This window comes from Malaclemys terrapin, chromosome 5 (assembly GCF_027887155.1).
Source record: "Malaclemys terrapin pileata isolate rMalTer1 chromosome 5, rMalTer1.hap1, whole genome shotgun sequence".
NCBI classification, from domain to species: Eukaryota; Metazoa; Chordata; order Testudines; family Emydidae; genus Malaclemys; species Malaclemys terrapin.
The window spans coordinates 130,814,604-130,833,029 of NC_071509.1; the positions used below are offsets into that span (position 1 = coordinate 130,814,604).

The 18,426-nt window shown below is 43.5% G+C and overlaps 1 protein-coding gene across 1 annotated transcript in view; it reads left to right on the forward strand.

Annotated features, from left to right (window-relative positions):
• The first annotated feature begins 977 nt into the window (after positions 1 to 977).
• The window catches only part of CCDC158 (coiled-coil domain containing 158), a 56,589-nt gene continuing 39,140 nt past the window's right edge, over positions 978 to 18,426 (forward strand). The window contains exons 1-8 of the mRNA XM_054030372.1: positions 978 to 1,003; positions 3,163 to 3,293; positions 4,917 to 5,161; positions 5,502 to 5,611; positions 5,948 to 6,275; positions 8,374 to 8,450; positions 9,413 to 9,523; positions 13,860 to 13,974. Of these exons, the coding sequence (XP_053886347.1) occupies positions 978 to 1,003; positions 3,163 to 3,293; positions 4,917 to 5,161; positions 5,502 to 5,611; positions 5,948 to 6,275; positions 8,374 to 8,450; positions 9,413 to 9,523; positions 13,860 to 13,974 (1,143 nt within the window). The remainder of the gene's footprint in view (positions 1,004 to 3,162; positions 3,294 to 4,916; positions 5,162 to 5,501; positions 5,612 to 5,947; positions 6,276 to 8,373; positions 8,451 to 9,412; positions 9,524 to 13,859; positions 13,975 to 18,426) is intronic.

Sequence of the window (18,426 nt, forward strand, 5' to 3'; positions counted from 1 at the left end):
GAGTTGAAATTCTAGCCTTTAAGGTTAATTTGGAGCATAAAGTTTGATGCCTGAAATCAGTTGTGAGAATGGTAAATTTTGCATACCTCTTTTTTTTTTACTGGAAGAGGTATTTCATAGGAGATGCCAGGGCCATATAAGAGGATGCCATTCCAGATCATGGCTGCTAATGGCACAGTGTAGTTCTGAGACACCCTGCCTTCAGCTCCTTAGGGATTCAGGTAAATGACTTCCATCCAGAGCTTTTAAATAATATTCATCTTCTCCTGGGAAAATAATGTATTAAGTTTAATCAGCTTCCCCACAGAAGAGCTTCTCTAAATTCTGGGGACTGAGAGGATTTCCTATCAGGCTTCTCACTCCTTAGCACTAGAGACCCACAGTCCTACTTGTTGGGCTGAGTTTGTTAATTTAAATTGTTAATTCATTTGTTTAATTTTACCTTATTGCATTTCTCCCTGAGTTGGGAGAGCTCAGCAGGTAGCAATACACCCCAGGTGGTTTCTCTAGGACCAAATCTCTCTAATCCAGCAGGCCTTTTTCAAGCTGCCTACTTGCTCTCTTTTTCTTTGCTCTCTGGAGGCTTCACTTTTAACACCAGGCCTGGACTAATTTTAACCACATAAACTACTTTCATGGGGTGCTACACTCATTTCCCCAACATGGGGAGGAGGGTTTAATGAGTCACAAGTGGGGCAGAACCAATTACCTCTTAAAGGGGCCAGTCACCCCATCACAGCTGGCCCCATTATAAAACATATAGTTGTGTTTATGCGACAAAGTCCACCTCACAATATTATTCAGAAAACAGAAAAACTTTCCCAGAGCAAATATAAACAACTAATTGTTTAACATTTGTGAACTTATTTCTACAATATTACATTGCATTACTTCAAAATTCATTTAAGAGAGAAAGTTGATTTTTAAAATGTGAAAAAAAATAAAGATTGCTATTATTCTTTGCAGACACTGTTACAATGAGCAAGAATATCCAGGAATTAAGGTAGTGTCTTTTTTGTTTGTTTATTAGTGAAGTTATTTTTAAAATACCCTGCTGCTTACCCTTATAGTGTACACCTTGATTATTGAACTTTGACATGACCAGAATAGTAAAAGATAGTCTTCTTAGCAATAATGTGACAACAGAGATAAGGAAGAAATGTGTTACAAAGTGCACCAATGTCAAAGCCATTCTGCGGAAAGGGATGAATTGCATTGTTGATGCCAGGGTAATAGTTAGGGCCAGGTACTTCCTCAATCCACAGTGGCATTCTTACCGATGACAATGGGACTTTTGCACAAAGATGAAGGGTAGAATATGTCCCTGAGTTAATAACTAAACTTTTATGGCCTGATTCTCTTTTACTTACATTTTCATACTGTTACATTGCGCATCAGTCCATGGGGTAAAAATGCTGCGAGGCCCTTTTAGGAATCTTTCTGCCTTTTGTTTATTTGCCCTGAGGTGTTTGCAGTTAACAAATTTACACACATAATTATGCCAATTAGATGCATATTTTAGGCACACAGTTACGCATCAAATAATTGAAAATCTTGCCTGAAAAGTATCATCATTGGGCTTCCGCATTAACAACTGAGATTCATGGGGCAGTTTTAACTCTCTTCAGGTTGGATTTACTAGTAGGTTCTGGTTGCTTTGCACCCTTTGGTGATGCAAAGCACAAGGAGTGTATCAGTGAATCTGGCCCCGAGTTTATAAACTCCTCTGAAATCTTGGTTTTTGTGTTATTTCAGTAGGAGGGCTCCATCTGAGCACTTCATATATCAGACTATTGAGGTGTGAGGTGAAGCTGAGGTGTTGTGTAGCAATATCCAGATGGTGAATGAAGCACCCTCTAATTACAATAGAGATTCAATAAGCTCAGATCAAGTTATAAACTTCCTGTGCAGCACCCATCCAGAGTGGGGGCAATGCAGAGTGCACAAGCTTGCCTCCTTCTTAACCCAACCTCTCCCACTGAGGCAACATGTGCCCTTGAGGCCTCATGGAGGGAGTAGTTCGTAGGGTCTCTTGAGCTCAGAGACTTGACTGAGACAGAGCCTTGTTTGAAACTCACAGGAGGGGGGCTCCTTACTTCCATCCCCTGCACACCCACTGTGCCAGTAACAATCTGGCCATTACTGCATGGGGCTTCGGTCACACCCAGCACACTTAACTGCATTTGCACCCATGAGAAGGTAAGCTTGATTGCAGGTTTTCCCTCCTGATGTCTTTAACATCTCTTAAAAATCTAGCGTTTTGTCCATTTTCATGAGCTGTCTATACTTCAAAAATAGGATATAGATCCACATTTAGAAATATCTCCCTTCCTGTGCCCTTCCCATTTTCTCCTTAACTTCCTCATCCTTCCTTCTTCAAAAGGCTAGATACATGTTTTTAAGAAATGTTGTGCTGCCTAAGTGACTTCAAACAAATAAGATTTTGAAACTCTGCATTCTATGGGCGATGTCATGCTGTGAGCTAGGAGAGTCCTTGTTTCTGTGCTGGAGATCAGTGTGTTTAATTTACAAATGTTTTCTGTTATTGTAGAGGGTTTCTTCTCATTACAACTCTCAAGTGTCTCCACGTAACATCTGAAAAATACAGTCCCATAGCACTTGTCAGAATTCAGTATGAAATTTCTCCTTAACCATTTGATTGATTGAGTTGTTAATGCTTTTGTCAATCAATCAGTCAATCAGCCATGCAAACTTTACACGGTAAAGCAGAATGTCTGTGGTTCTGTGTGAGTAGATGGTATTTCACCAGCCAATCAGGAGAAAAAGTAAGTGGGGGGGGGGAAGGAATCTTGTTTTGATATGATCCAAACAGGTTGTTTTTATTTGTTTGATGGAGTGTTTTGTTTTGTTGTATTTTGTGTTCAGCCCCTTCAGGACAAATCTTGGCTGGTGTATATCAGCAGAGTTCAATTGATTTCAGTGGAGCTATACAAATTTATGAGAGTTAACGATCTGGCACTTTCTTGCTAAATGTGAACGCAGACCCTGGGTGTGTATAATGTCACTAAATGGAGCTTATAAAATGACATTATTTTTAGTTATTCATTTCAGATACTATTTGTGGTGACACAATAAAGTTGGATACCTTCCTCTATTCATACATTGTACTCGCAACAAATACTCAAACATATGATTTTGCAGGGAAGCACTGGAAAGACAAACAAAAGAAACTCTGAAACTCCAAGAAGAAGCAACCAAATTTACGATGGAATCAATCACACATTCTCTGAGTCATGAAGAGACTTTATCAAGTGGCAACATTCCCAGTGGGCGTAAGTACTAAATACAGTTTAACAATACTGAGAATTCATTTAACATCAGGCTATCTCCATTGTGCAAACTGTCCCACTCAAGAGTTATTGTTAAAAAGGGTGTATAAGGGTTGAAATTTTACACTTACGGTGGAAGCATCTTTTAGCAAAACTGGTATTTCAAAACTGCTGTTTTAAAACTGGTGTCTTGAATTCTGAACAACGTACAAAACTATCTACATAAGAATGGCCATACTGGGTCAGACCCATGGTCCATTTAGCCCAGTATCCTGTCTTCCAACAGTGACCAGTGCCAGATGTTTAAGAGGGAAAGAACAGAACAGGACAATTATTGATTGGTCCATCCCCTGTCATCCAGTTGTAGCTTCTGGCAGTCAGCAGTTTATGGACATCCAGAGAATAGGGTTACATTCCTGCCCATCTTGGCTAATAGCCATTGGTGGACCTATCCTCTGTGAACGTATCTAATTCTTTTTTGAACCCAGTTATAGTTTTGGTCTTCACAACATCCCTTGGCAATGAGTTCTATAGGTTGACTGTGCATTATATGAAGAAGTACTTCCTTATATTTGTTTTAAGCCTACTGCCTATTAATTTCATTGGGTGACCTCTGGTTCTTGTGTTATACGAAGGGATAAATAACACTTCCTTATTCACTTTCTCCACACCATTCATGATTTTTATAGACCTCTGTCCTATCCCCCCCTTAGCTGTCTCTTTTCTAAGTGAACAGTCCCAGTCTTTTTCATCTCTCCTCATATGGAAGCTGTTCCATACCACTAATTTTTGTTGCCCTTCTCTGTACTTTTTCCAATTCTAATATATCTTTTTGGAGATGGGGTGACCAGAACCTTATGTGATATTTAAAATGTGGGCATACCAGGGATTTATATAGTGGCATTATGATATTTTCTCTTTTATTATCTATTCCTTTCCTAATCTGGTTTTAGTGAATTAACAAAGTGGTACAGATGTGTTATGATAGTGGATGGGGGTTGGACATGTGTGCAAAGGTGGCTTTAATCTGCTTTTGCACTCTCCTGATCCCTCGATTGCTATATACTGGATCCCCACAATGTAAATCAGGGCGGCTCCCAGATTGCCAGTGGTCCCAATGTGCAGTTAAGCCAGCCAGGGATCACTGGGTGCAAGGATGCCCTGGCCATGCCACTTTCACCAGCTCTAAGAGTGGGTGGCATAGGAGCTACCCTGAGCTGTACACCATCAGTGGATCCCCCTACCTGGGGGTGATCATCCTGTAGTCTAAGGACGGAGGCCAAAGGGCCTGACTTACCATTGCCCGCACATTGTGGTAGCATTTTCAGCAGTGCAAAGTGAGAGTGTAGTGGGTTTAAAATGTTACCAATCTGCTCTTGCAGTGTCTCACACCCACTCTGCACTCACTTTGCACTGGTGTCCATGACAAGATGCATTGCAAGAATGGATGGGGCCTATACAATCCTTAGAAAAAGCTGACTTCTAAAGTATATGGGCTTGATTCTCCACTGACTTGAAGAGAATGGGCAGAACTCTCATTTGGCTCTTGCTTTTCACAGGTGTAAAGAATTATTTTATTTTCATATAAGGATTCCATTTTCAATATATAATATTCTCTAATTTCAGGTGCTGCTAGCCCACTTTTCAGCAATCAGAATGTATTAGCATCTTCCATTCGCAGCACAGTGATGGAAACCTCTACCTCTGCTAGTGCTGGCAGTAGTCCACCCAAAACTGTCTTGTATTCTAAATATGAAGTGGACATTGATACCCAGAAGAGAAGCACTAGTTATCCTGGAAAAGAGCACATTGAGAGCATCTTGGAAGGGTACTCACAGCAAGTCAGAGATCTGCAGAAGAGGCTAAATGATGTGAGTTGAAGACTTCGGGCCAGATTCATGGGTGTGGCTGCCATGGCTTTGTTACATACTGGATTCCGGGATTGGCCAGGGGAGAGTTTGGTCACCAGCACATTTAGAGCAGCTTCTTACCTGTTCTCAGCTGCCATAGCTCACAGGGTGCCTCAGAACAGCAGCACTCTTGCTATGCTCCCTCTGGTAATGCCCCCAGTAAACCTGCACCACAGCATAGAGCAACAACTGGTATCTGAGAACACTAACACAATGTATCTTATTATAAATTATCATATTACCCTTAGCTACATTTATTTTTGGTCAAATATTCAATAATTTGCTTGTTTTGTTTGTCCAGAACACTGAACTGCATGAACAACAGAAGTTCAATTTAAGACAGACAATCGTTGATTTGCAGACCAAATTTCAGGAGGTGCAAATGGAGAGAGATGCTCTCGTGGATATCAGGTGTGCATGCTTACATCAGAGACTAGCCCATTGTAGTGTATCTGGTAAATGATACACAGCTCCGATGTGGGCTTGGGAGGAAGAGAAGGACTGCAGCAGGTGCTTGAACTGGTCCCCAAGTGCAAGGAGGGTTCTCCTGGAAGGAGCCTTGGGCAGCAGTAGTCATGGCAGAGTGCAAGGTCTGGCCCGTAGTTTCAGAAAACATACCAGATTCCATAATTTGCAGAAATAGTGATTATAAACCTCCCTCCCCCCATATCAGACAGGATAAAAACAAACATTGTACACCATTATCACTTTCAATATTTCTTAGATGTCTTCCTTTCTGAAATATAGACGAAGAGAATCCCAGAGCCAGGAGGACATCAAAATACAGCTACAGGCTACAGTTCATGAACTGGAAACAGCCAACCACCTTCAGGAGGAGATGCTGAGGGAGGCCAACAGCCAAACTGAGCATCTGAAAAAGATGGTACATGGCCATGAGGAAGTGCTCCACGAACTGCGGGGCGTCCTAGTGGACTATGAAGACAGCACAGGCAAGAGGGTGTATGAGCACGAGAACATCAGCGGTCTCCATATCCGCAACCTGGGCACAGCTTTTAGTAAAGTCCTGCGAGATTTAGACTCAGAGGTGTCGTATCTCAAAGGGAGGATTTTCCCGGTGAGTGGGGAGAACACTACTTTTCCTGCCAGTTAGTGGTGGAAGCTTCCAGATGACTATTTGTTATGTAAAAACACTCTGAGAGCCAAATCCACAAAGCAGTGCCTGACTCAAGTAGCGGAATCCTTCCCTTGCCTCAGAGCAGCTGTGGAGCCAATTCACAAAGACTGCTTCGGGGTGCTGCATGATCCCCGTGCATACCACTCCCACCTCCTGCACAAGAGAGCTCCAGAGAATCCAGGTAGTGGTGGATCCTCTGGCCCTGTCCAATCCCCACTCTTGGGAGCCCGGGGGAAGCTATTTTAGCTCAATATATCAATTCGCCTTCCTATAAAGATGCAAGGGCTTGTGATTTCAGCCGTACCCTGGCTTCTAAGCTGAGTCTCTTTTGATTATCTTCTGAACATGCTTGAAAGCCAAAATTTTACAGCTGTTGCATCAGTTCAGTAGTAGCTTCAGTATGAAAAGTTAGCTGTTGGATTGTTATGCTGGAAGGTAGTGTTAATACCTGTCCTCAATCCTAGACTTGGGTAAAATCAGTGGGTGCACTAAGCACTTATGAAGAAGCAGACAAAGGCCCTTTGTGTAGCAATAGCTGAAATAATAGATGCCACCGCCCAAGGCTCTAGCCAGCATGGCAAGGCCTGAGCAGAAACTAAGCCGTGCGGGCAGAGGGATTTCCCTGGGGACTGATTGCAGACACAGGTGCTGGGATATTGACACTGGTTGGTGGGGTGGGTTTCTGTGGCTGTCAGAGGAAGAGAGATGTAAAAAGCCAACAGACAGTGAGAGAAGTAGTCGTGAGGATGGCCCTGAGAGGGATCAAAGCTCCTTGGGGGAAAGGGCTTGCTTAAAAGTAGGCTTGGAAATTGTGAGCAAGGAAACTGGCTGCTGTTGTGTGTTCCTACTATGTTCAGTGAAACAGGTCTTTGTATACATTCTTTGTTAATGGTATCAAAGAAATACCTGGCTCCGTCATCAGTTTTGCCTCCTAATGGAAACAACGCTGCGATACCCCAAATATTGGCCAAAGGGCAACAATATTAATCAATAATGGCCTGAATCTGTATAGTGCGGAGCACATCTTGTGAAGTGTCAAGGGCCCTCAACTTCTATTGATTTAGATGGAAGTTAAGAGCACTCAGCCTTTTGTGAGATGAAGCCCTCCAGCAATCAGTGCTGGCTATCAAAGATTCCTTTGTCTGACGCTATGTCATTGGCTTAGGGCCAGATTGCACCTTGGCCACCATGCTGGTGGACATGCAAGTGATGACCTTGTCTTCATTAGGACAAAAAAGGTGTGTTCTTAACTTGCCTGCTAACTCCAGGTAAATTCCTAGTGAAGACGACAAGGGATTATGTAGCTTTCACACAAGTAAGCTCTTTGGGGCAGGGACTTCCTTTTTTCTATCTGTACAGCTCTAGCCTTGTGGAGCCCTGGTCCATGACTGGGGCTGCTAGACACTATGATAATACAAATAATAAATAATAATTAGTTAGCAGCTCAGGGTAAACCCCAAGGTCTCCTTAGTTTTTAACTCAACCTGCTAACTTCTGTAAAAACTACAAATGCCTTTACTGCAGGCCAAATCCTAGTGAAAATAGTTAACTCAAGGTAAGAACACCCTTTTTCCCTAGTGAAGACAGACTGAGAGGGCGCAAAGAGCCTCACGCCCTTTACACATCCCATTCAGTGGCCAGCTACACAGGAGTCTTTGAGCTCAGGCAGTGCAAAGACTGCAGGGCTAGCACTGCTTTCTACACTAGCCCATGGAAAGGGGACAGGCAGGAGTCCAACTGTGACCACATTCCCCACTGGCAGCAGGCCAGGCACAGAAGAGAAAATGCTGTAACCTCTTTTAGGAGGAGCACACTGGCTGAACTCCTACTAGGGTGATGTGTCTCTGTACTGTCCCCAACTCAGCTCTGTAGCTTACAGCCAGAATTTAACCTTGCTTGTGTGAGTTATGCAAACTGTTCTACAAGTGAACCTTGGTTTCTTAAACTGTACTAACTGTTGATTTAGATTGTGTTTTCATTTACTAGTGGGTAAGAGTGATTACTCACAATAAACAACACTGTAATTTACTTACAACAGTTGGAGGAACAACTTGAATCACTGAAAAAAGAATCACAGGCCAAAACAGAACTTCTGCTTCAACAACATCAAGATAGGTACCTTTTCCTTATTTAATCACTAGTATAGTTCAGGCACCAACACTTCCTCACTTTTCCAGGCTGAATTATTTTTTGTACCAGATGCTGATACTGTAATAAGTGAGAGGTGCAGTAGCAGTCACTATTATTGAGGGTTTATCTGTTTCTATTCTAGTTTTGTGTTTTTAAATACTCAGAACTTCCTGACACATTTAACAATTTCTAGACATGATCTCTGCTGAAAGGTCAATATTTTGGAAGCATCTGAGCAAAACCAATTCCATTGGGTTGTAGTAGGAGGATTTTCTGACTTTTGTGTTCTTTACCGTGTCATGTTAATATTTTCCTAATATAGGCATGTTTGTTAGTGACTAGAACTAAAACCGTTCAAATCATTCTTGTGTGGAGAGCAGCACTATTGTTAACGCTGGGTAGGATAAAATCAATAACTTTCTAAAGTACGATGGAAAATAGAAATGACCAGAGGTATTTTAAGTAACAGTGCAAAAAATCGTTACAGTGCTTTTTGCTTTTTTCAAATCAAGGCTCTTCCCCTCTCTCTGATTAAAATAAGCAACTGAGCTTGCTATTTATGTAGCTAGTGCAGATTGTAGTACACCTTGTCTAGTACATGGTAGTGCTTTAATGTAAATAACAATGTGTGGATGACATGACTTTTAATTGTCATCTTTCATTTTCCTGGTTTTTCCCCTCATCTCTTTCTTGTTTTTGGTTTTTTTGTTCAAAACTTTGGCCTTCCTTGGTTCAATAAATTGCAACTTCTCCAACTTTCTAATTTAATTATCTAGTTATGTCATCAGAATAAACTGTGAATTAATTTTATACAACTGATTACATTCATGACAAATCCCCCAAATCTTTAAATCTTGTGACTACTGGGGAAATATTCTTTTCCGTACAGTCTATGCAGTGGGAAATACCTTGTCTACAATTGTAACCAGTATTTTTTTTTTAAATAGGATTGAGCAACTAATAAATGAACATGAACAGGAGGTGGCAGCACTGACTGATAAAACCAACAGCGCACGCAGCCATGCAAATAATATCCAAAGCCAGATGGAGATCATTCAGTATGTTTCTCAGTTGTACTGTAGAACACATTAAAATAACCTTGATTCTAGAGAGGTCTCCCTCTGCTAGCATACATTCTCTGCTGGCATGATAAGATTTCTTAGTAACTTTGCTTCAGAGTTAATCAACCACTGCAGAAATCATGGGAGGCGAAATCTAGAAAGGGTACAAAATAGATAGAGGGGAACATAGTCTTGTGCTTAAGGCAAAGCTCTGAGAATCAGGAGACATGGGAACTGATTCTCAGTCAGAAGCAAGGTAAGTCAAATGAGTCATTGGAGTTACTCTGGTTCAGGTGAGAGGAGAATCAGTCCTGGGCTATTTTCCTGACTGACGTTAATTTCTTTTTGTGATGTTGAGCAAATCTCTGAGTCCTGAATTACGAGCAACTCCTGCAACACTGCACAGTAGTGAAGTGAAGGAGTGAACAAGAACCTTCCCCACGTGCACATCTGCTCGCAATAGCATTCCCTGCAATCTCTATCACAGGGACTGCTTCTCTTCCTCCCCTCTTTGTGAAGCAGAACTAGGAAAATGTGGGACCACGGCCCTGCTCCCTCTCTATACCCACCCACAGAGCAGGAAAAGATTGCTGCGGGGAGCATTCTGCACCAGCTTTATATAAATTAAGCAGAAGTGGGGCTGTGCAGAAATTACTGGAGTCCTTAACCATCAAGGGGGAGGCATAGCTCAGTGGTTTGAGCCTTGGCCTGCTAAACCCAGGGTTATGAGTTCAATCCTTGAGGGGGCCACTTAGGAATCTGGGGCAAAAATATGTACTTGGTCCTGCTAGTGAAGGCAGGGGGCTAGACTCAATGACCTTTCAGGGTCCCTTCCAGCTCTATGAGATAGGTATATCTCCATAAGAGTTGGTAAGATTCTGGTCCAAAATTCATTCCTGACAATATATTTCTTGTCAACTGTATCATAATTGGTGGGATAACTCACATGACTGGAGTACTGTCATGGATGGATATAAACTGTTCAGGAAGGACAGGCAGGGCAGAAAAGGTGGGGGAGTTGCGTTGTATGTAAGAGAGGAGTATGACTGCTCAGAGCTCCGGTATGATACTGCAGAAAAACCTGAGAGTCTCTGGATAAAGTTGAGAAGTGTGAGCAACAAGGGTGATGTCGTGGTTGGAGTCTGCTATAGACCACCAGACCAGGGGGACAAGGTGGACGAGGCTTTCTTCTGGCAACTAGCAGAAGTTGCTAGATCACAGGCCCTGGTTCTCATGGGAGACTTTAATCACCCTGATATCTGCTGGGAGAGCAATACAGCGGTGCACAGGCAATCCAGGAAATTTTTGGAAAGTGTAGGGGACAATTTCCTGGTGCAAGTGCTGGAGGAACCAACTAGGGGCAAAGCTTTTCTTGACCTGCTGCTCACAAACAGGGAAGAACTAGTAGGGGAAGCAAAAGTGGATGGGAACCTGGGAGGCAGTGACCATGAGATGGTCGAGTTCAGGATCCTGACACAAGGAAGAAAGGAGAGCAGCAGAATACGGACCCTGGACTTCAGAAAAGCAGACTTTGACTCCCTCAGGGAACAGATGGGCAGGATCCCCTGGGAGAATAACATGAAGGGCAAAGGGGTCCAGGAGAGCTGGCTGTATTTTAAAGAATCCTTATTGAGGTTGCAGGAACAAACCATCCCGATGTGTAGAAAGAATAGTAAATATGGCAGGCGACCAGCTTGGCTAAACAGTGAAATCCTTGCTGATCTTAAACGCAAAAAAGAGGCTTATAAGGAGTGGAAGATTGGACAAATGACCAGGGAGGAGTATAAAAATATTGCTCAGGCGTGCAGGAGTGAAATCAGGAAGGCCAAATCACACTTGGAGTTGCAGTTAGCAAGAGATGTTAAGAGTAACAAGAAGGGTTTCTTCAGGTATGTTAGCAACAAGAAGAAAATCAAGGAAAGTGTGGGCCCCTTACTGAATGAGGGAGGCAACCTAGTGACCGAGGATGTGGAAAAAGCTAATGTACTCAATGATTTTTTTGCCTCTGTCTTCATGCACAAGGTCAGCTCCCAGATTGCTGCACTGGGCAGTACAGCATGGGGAGAAGGTGGCCAACCCTCTGTGGAGAAAGAAGTGGTTCGGGACTATTTAGAAAAACTGGACGTGCACAAGTCCATGGGGCCGGATGCGCTGCATCCGAGGGTGCTAAAGGAGTTGGCGGGTGAGATTGCAGAGCCATTAGCCATTATTTTTGAAAACTCATGGCGATCGGGGGAGGTCCCAGATGACTGGAAAAAGGCTAATGTAGTGCCCATCTTTAAAAAAGGGAAGAAGGAGGATCCGGGGAACTACAGGCCAGTCAGCCTCACCTCAGTCCCTGGAAAAATCATGGAGCAGGTCCTCAAGGAATCAATTATGAAACATTTAGAGGAGAGGAAAGTGATCAGGAACAGTCAGCATGGATTCACGAAGGGGAAGTCGTGCCTGACTAACCTAATTGCCTTCTATGATGAGATAACTGGCTCTGTGGATGAGGGGAAAGCAGTGGATGTGTTATTTCTTGACTTTAGCAAAGCTTTTGATACTGTCTCCCACAGTATTCTTGCCACCAAGTTAAAGAAGTATGGGCTGGATGAATGGACTGTAAGGTGGATAGAAAGCTGGCTAGATCGTCGGGCTCAACGGGTAGTGATCAATGGCTCCATGTCTAGTTGGCAGCCGGTTTCAAGTGGAGTGCCCCAAGGGTCGGTCCTGGGGCCGGTTTTGTTTAATATCTTTATTAATGATCTGGAGGATGGTGTGGACTGCACTCTCAGCAAGTTTGCAGATGACACTAAACTAGGAGGCGTGGTAGATACACTAGAGGGTAGGGATCGGATACAGAGGGACCTAGACAAATTAGAGGATTGGGCAGAAAAAAACCTGATGAGGTTCAACAAGGACAAGTGCAGAGTCCTGCACTTAGGACGGAAGAATCCCATGCACTGCTACAGACTAGGGACCGAATGGCTAGGTAGCAGTTCTGCTGAAAAGGACCTAGGGGTCACAGTGGACGAGAAGCTGGATATGAGTCAACAGTGTGCTCTTGTTGCCAAGAAGGCTAACGGCATTTTGGGCTGTATAAGTAGGGGCATTGCCAGCAGATCGAGGAACGTGATCGTTCCCCTTTATTCGACATTGGTGAGGCCTCATCTGGAATACTGTGTCCAGTTTTGGTCCCCACACTACAAGAAGGATGTGGAAAAATTGGAAAGAGTCCAGCGGAGGGCAACAAAAATGATTAGGGGTCTGGAGCACATGACTTATGAGGAGAGGCTGAGAGAACTGGGATTGTTTAGTCTCCAGAAGAGAAGAATGAGGGGGGATTTGATAGCAGCCTTCAACTACCTGAAGGGGGGTTCCAAAGAGGATGGAGCTCGGCTGTTCTCAGTGGTGGCAGATGACAGAACAAGGAGCAATGGTCTCAAGTTGCAGTGGGGGAGGTCCAGGTTGGATATCAGGAAAAACTATTTCACTAGGAGGGTGGTGAAACACTGGAATGCGTTACCTAGGGAGGTGGTGGAGTCTCCTTCCTTGGAGGTTTTTAAGGCCCGGCTTGACAAAGCCCTGGCTGGGATGATTTAGCTGGGAATTGGTCCTGCTTTGAGCAGGGGGTTGGACTAGATGACCTCTTGAGGTCCCTTCCAACTCTGATATTCTATGATTCTATGATTCTATGATTCTATAAACAAAAATGGATGAATTCTTGTGATGTTTACTGGCAGAAATAAATAATGATGAATCTGTGGAAAAGCCACATATATGGCCAGTGTTGGCATTGCTAATAATTGAGTGACTAGAAAATGGTGGTTCCCTGTTGATGGTCTCTTGATGACTTTAGGTCAGATGTGCTCAGTTTATACATTAAAAGATGAGTTTTCTATCTGCCAACCCTGCAAACTCAAGCTGGGGTTTGGAAGTCAAACTGGGCCATGTGTGACTTGCACATAATCACCTGTGATAAAGATTCTGTGAGCTGAATTCTGCCCAGAGTTCCACTTGTGCAGTCCTCTGGTGCAACTAAAGACAGACTCTAGCTCCCCAGTTAAAACTTAGTTAACATGTGTGTTGATGATACATGACCCAGAATTGTAAACAGAAATAAAAGCAGTAACACCTTATTTTTGTCATTAAATTAACCAAATATGACTGAATACAGAGGGAGCAGATCTGTTAAGTAAGAAGGTGCCATTTTTATATTTTCACATTTCAGACTGCAACTACACTTAATACAGTGAAGTCTAGGGATCACATCCTTAGCATAGCTGTGTATGTATCATGCTTTGGCAGCGCTCACAATTTTTTTTCCCTTTCCTTTCAAAATTTTTCTTAGAGAACAAACACGAAACCAGAATTCAATGTACATGCGTCAGGTCAGTCAATTGGAATCCACTGTTTCTCAGCTGCGTTCTGAATTACGGGAAGCTAAAAGGATGTATGAAGACAAGGTGCGTGTGGACTGCATTGTTCGTAATAGCTCCAGCTGAACTTGGTACCTGGGTTTCCTCCTGAAATGCACTGTATCGTTCAGAAAAAGACAGTCACCCTCTCATTTGAAAAGGTTTTGTTTCAGAGAAATTCAATGGCTGATCAGATAGATCACTATTCTTTTATCCATGGCACTGTTTTTCTTTCCAACTATTGTATTGTATTATTATATACCATGTTTAAGCATAGGAGCTGGCTTGAAGTGGTTTCCATTATATACAGGGTTTGCAGTTTGGTTCAATGGCTCTCAGCGCTCCTGCTGTAAAAATTGTTCCAGCACCCCTGAGTTTAAGAACAAATAACATTGTTCTCTAACAAACAGATTAGAGGAGCACACAGATCAAAATTAGTGGCAAATGATTCCATCTGGAAATCAATGCAGAGGACCATAGACTTTAAACAGCAGTTTTATATGTGGATCAAAGGCATTATGTCTCCTAAAAGATAGAGAATGTAACAAGAAGACACAATTAGGCAATTAAAAAGAGCTTCTTGCATGAGCCATAGCACCCAGAAGTGTTCTCCAGTAACTTTCTGTCTTGGGAAATCAAAGAGTAAACGAATCTGCTGTAAACAGATCAAGAGCCCTAATCAGCATCTGGAATATTAATTTTTTACCCATTAGTTAAAGGAAACTTGTTGATTAGGTTAAATAAAGCTGCTGGAACTGGCAATTCAGACCTAAATGCTTTGGCCAGAGAAAGAAGGAGAATCATAGCCACAACCACAAGTACAGGCCAAGGCACTTTGGTCTTGAACCACCAGTTACAGCAGCTTCATTTGACCCAATCAACAAGCTTCCTCACAAATCCTTTATTCTGTTTACCAACCCTCTCCCATCTACCTATTCACAGTCCCAATACTATTTCATTTGGCTGTCTCAGGAACATGCCTTCTCTCAGGGGTTCTCTCAAAGGTTTGCATAGAGCAGATCATACCTCAACAGAGAGAGGGTGGTTTCAGCCACCTGCCCTTGCAGCTTCCCAATCATGAACCATTTGAATCACATAAAACCCCTGTGACTACTACAGCAATTGCTTGTGTAGGAAAATAGTGTTAGTATTTAAGTATTTTGAAGTGACCCAGGTGGAAAGACAGTGTTTGTCAGCACCTGCAGGTTCAAGCTGCTTTTCTTCTTCATAGCAGCAAGTTTAATAGCACACTGAAAATCCCCGATTCAAAATACGGGCAGCAAATCGTTTTCCTACGCCTCTACCTTTTGGTGATCAGTTACCTTAGACAAATGGAGAGGAGTTTACTCCAGCCAGTTCCACTCCAGAAGTTCACTCTATCCATTCACTTTTCAGAGAATTTATTTCATGTCATCTCCCCACCCCAATTCCACATCCCTTTCTGGGATCCCTCTTACAAGAAAATACAAAGACTGAAGTCAGTGCCCTTCCCCAAACGGGAACAAAAGAGTTACTTCAGCTGTAATTGGGAGCAGGGTTGCAGTACCATTATTTCCTCATTCCCGAATACATGAGAGCTCTGAAAATGGAACACTTACATCAAAAAGTTCCGTTTCTGTGTGGTGATGACGGTAGCCTCTACAGTATAATTCTTTCTCTGAGGTCACAAGATTGGTTTGAGACTGTACCCCTAAAGAATGCCTATTTCAATATAATATCTAGCTCTCTCTTCAAAAATACTTGAGGCTCTGCGCAAGTGAAAGCCACTACCCAGAATGACAGATTTCTTTCAGGATGTGGTCCCCATCAAATACAGGTTGTAATTGTTTGATGATACCCCATATGACATCCAGTGTGAGGTGGTAGGTAACAACTAGAGCTGTGTAATCATTTCCCTCTCCCTCATGACTGGAGAGGTATTAATGGGCCCGGGGAAGTCCTGATAACACAGCTCCATTGGAGCTCCATTGTCAGGGAACCCAGAATCCCAGAATAAGTAGTGGGCCTCTGTTCAGATGATCCTTGTCTCTTCTGCACCCCCCAGCATCGGCTGGTCTCTGGTGATGGAACCATGGCTCACTGGGCAGGGGAACACTCAGAGGAAATCCACAAAGAGATTTTCCCTGCACAGCAATAGATGACTCTGATTCACTAACCACAATATTTTGTGTGCCCTTTCTTTAGAATTTCCATTTCCTTATTCCCTTCCCTGGACCTAGGCCTTTTGGTTTCATAGATAATACCACTGTGATTCTGACATCTCATAATTATTATCTGAGGATAATTTCCCTTTTTCCTCAGAGGCTGACCTGAAAATGATTGCTCTCCGCTCTCTGTAAAATTAGAGCTGACAACTCATGCAGTAACATTTGACTTCTGGAGTCAAATCCTGCTTATGTTACACATCATGTTAACTTTGGCAGCCTTTTCCTACTTATTAGTGGAAAGCTGTTCCCATTGTAGAGCTGTTGTATGATTTGACATGGCTGTTATTCTCTGTTCAAGAAAGGCCCAGAAAGGGAATAGCAGGGATGTGGTAGGTCAAGCTTGAGGTAGCATGGCACAGATATGTTGGGTATTTGAAAGCAGGCCAACCTGCCCTCTGTCTGGCTCCACTTACTGCTCTGTTCACGTGCATCAAAATTCATTCCAGACTGTTTCAAAACAAGCACTGCCGATCTCAAACCAAACAAATTTTTTGTTGGGCTTGTAAATTAATCTGTTATGTTCCAGCTGTGGCAGAAGTGCAGTTTACCATGTACTTTTTCATATAGATGACTTTAACAAATTCAGTTTGGCATAAACAGAGCAGCACACAATACTAGAATCATAGTAATGTCAGGCTGGAAGGGACCTCGAGAGGTCATCAAGTCCAGCCCCCTGCACTGAGGCAGGACCAAGTAAACCTACACCATTCTAGAGAGAAAATGTGGGTGAGGTAATACCTTTTATTGGACCAATTTCTGCTGTTGAGAGGGACAAGCTTTCAAGCTTTTCCAGAACTCCTCTTGAGGTCTGGGAAATGTACTCCGAGTGTCACAACTAAATACAAGGCAGAACAGATTGTTTAGCATAAGTGGTTAACAGATTTCAAGATGACGTGGCCGTTAACATCTTTCCAGTTATACGGGGGAAAAGCTGGGGGTGGGATTTAGTCAGGGCTGGCTCCAGGCACCAGCCGAGCAAGCTGGTGCTTGGGGCGGCAGATTGAACGAGGCGACATTCCGCCTTGTCCTAGGGCGGTACAGCCGCTTTTTTGTTGTTGTTGTTGTTCTGCTCCGGCCACCCTGTAGGAGGCGGCGGCGCGGAGGATAGGAGCGACCTGCAGCAAGCCCGGCAGGGCAGTCCTTGTCCTTCCCTCTCTGCCGACCAGAGCGGAGCCCTTGCGGCAGGCGGCGCGGAGGGGCCCCGTGGCAGCGCCCCGCTGTAGCCCTGGCCGCCCCACTTCTCTCTCTCCCCCCCGCTCCCTCCTCCTCCCCCCCCCCCGCTAGCCGGTCCCCCTGCACCCGCGCTCCGGCCGCGCTGCAGGATTTTTTGTTTTGTTTTTTTGCTTTGCCATTCTGGCCGCCCCACTTTTTTTTTTTTTTTTTTTTTTGCTTGGGGCGGCCAAAAAGCCAGAGCCGGCCCTGGATTTAGTGGGTTATAGATTGTTGCGACAAGCCATAAATCCAGTGTCGCTATTCAGTCCTTGGTTTTTAGCGTCTAGCAAAGATATGAATTTAAGCTCCCAGGCTCATCTTTTGAAGCTGTTGTGCAGGTTTCCTTTGAGGATGAGAACTGAGAGGTCAGATATGGAGTAATCGCTTTGTGAAACGTGTTCACCCGCAGGTGAAATGGATGGTGTTTTTGTCTTTTATAATTTTTCTGCATGAGTTCATTCGTGAGCATAGTAATTGTCTCGCTTCACCCACATAGTTGTGATCAGGGCATTTAGTGCACTGGATGAGGTGTACCACATGTTGTGACGGGCATAGGTAGGACCCATGGATCCTGAAAAGTGTGTGGGGTGGGAGGAAGGGAGGGTTGATCATTGTAGCTGTGGAGGTATGTCTACAGGTTTTGCCTCTGTTGTTCTGGCAGGGTCTGGTGACACTTTGAGTTGGTAAGTCCCAGTCTGTGGAGAGTTTGCTTCTGATGATGAGCTTAGAGAGGTTGAGTAGTTGTTTGAAGGCCAGAAAAAGGGGTTTAGGAAAGATTTCTTTCAGGATGTGGTCCCCATCAAATATAGGTTGTAATTGTTTTATGATACCCCATGTGGGTTCCAGTGGTAGGTGGTAGGCGACAACTACGGGTGTGCAATCATATTTCCCACCCACCCACGACTGGAGAGGTGTTTATGGGCCATTTCCACTTGAATGGTCCCTTGAAATATGTGTTACCGACTTATGCTAAACAATCTGTTCCACCTTGCATTTAGCTGTGACGCTGAGTACATTTCCCAGATCTGAAAAAGATCTCTGTGTAAGCTCCAAAGCTTGTCTCCCGAACCAATAGAATCTG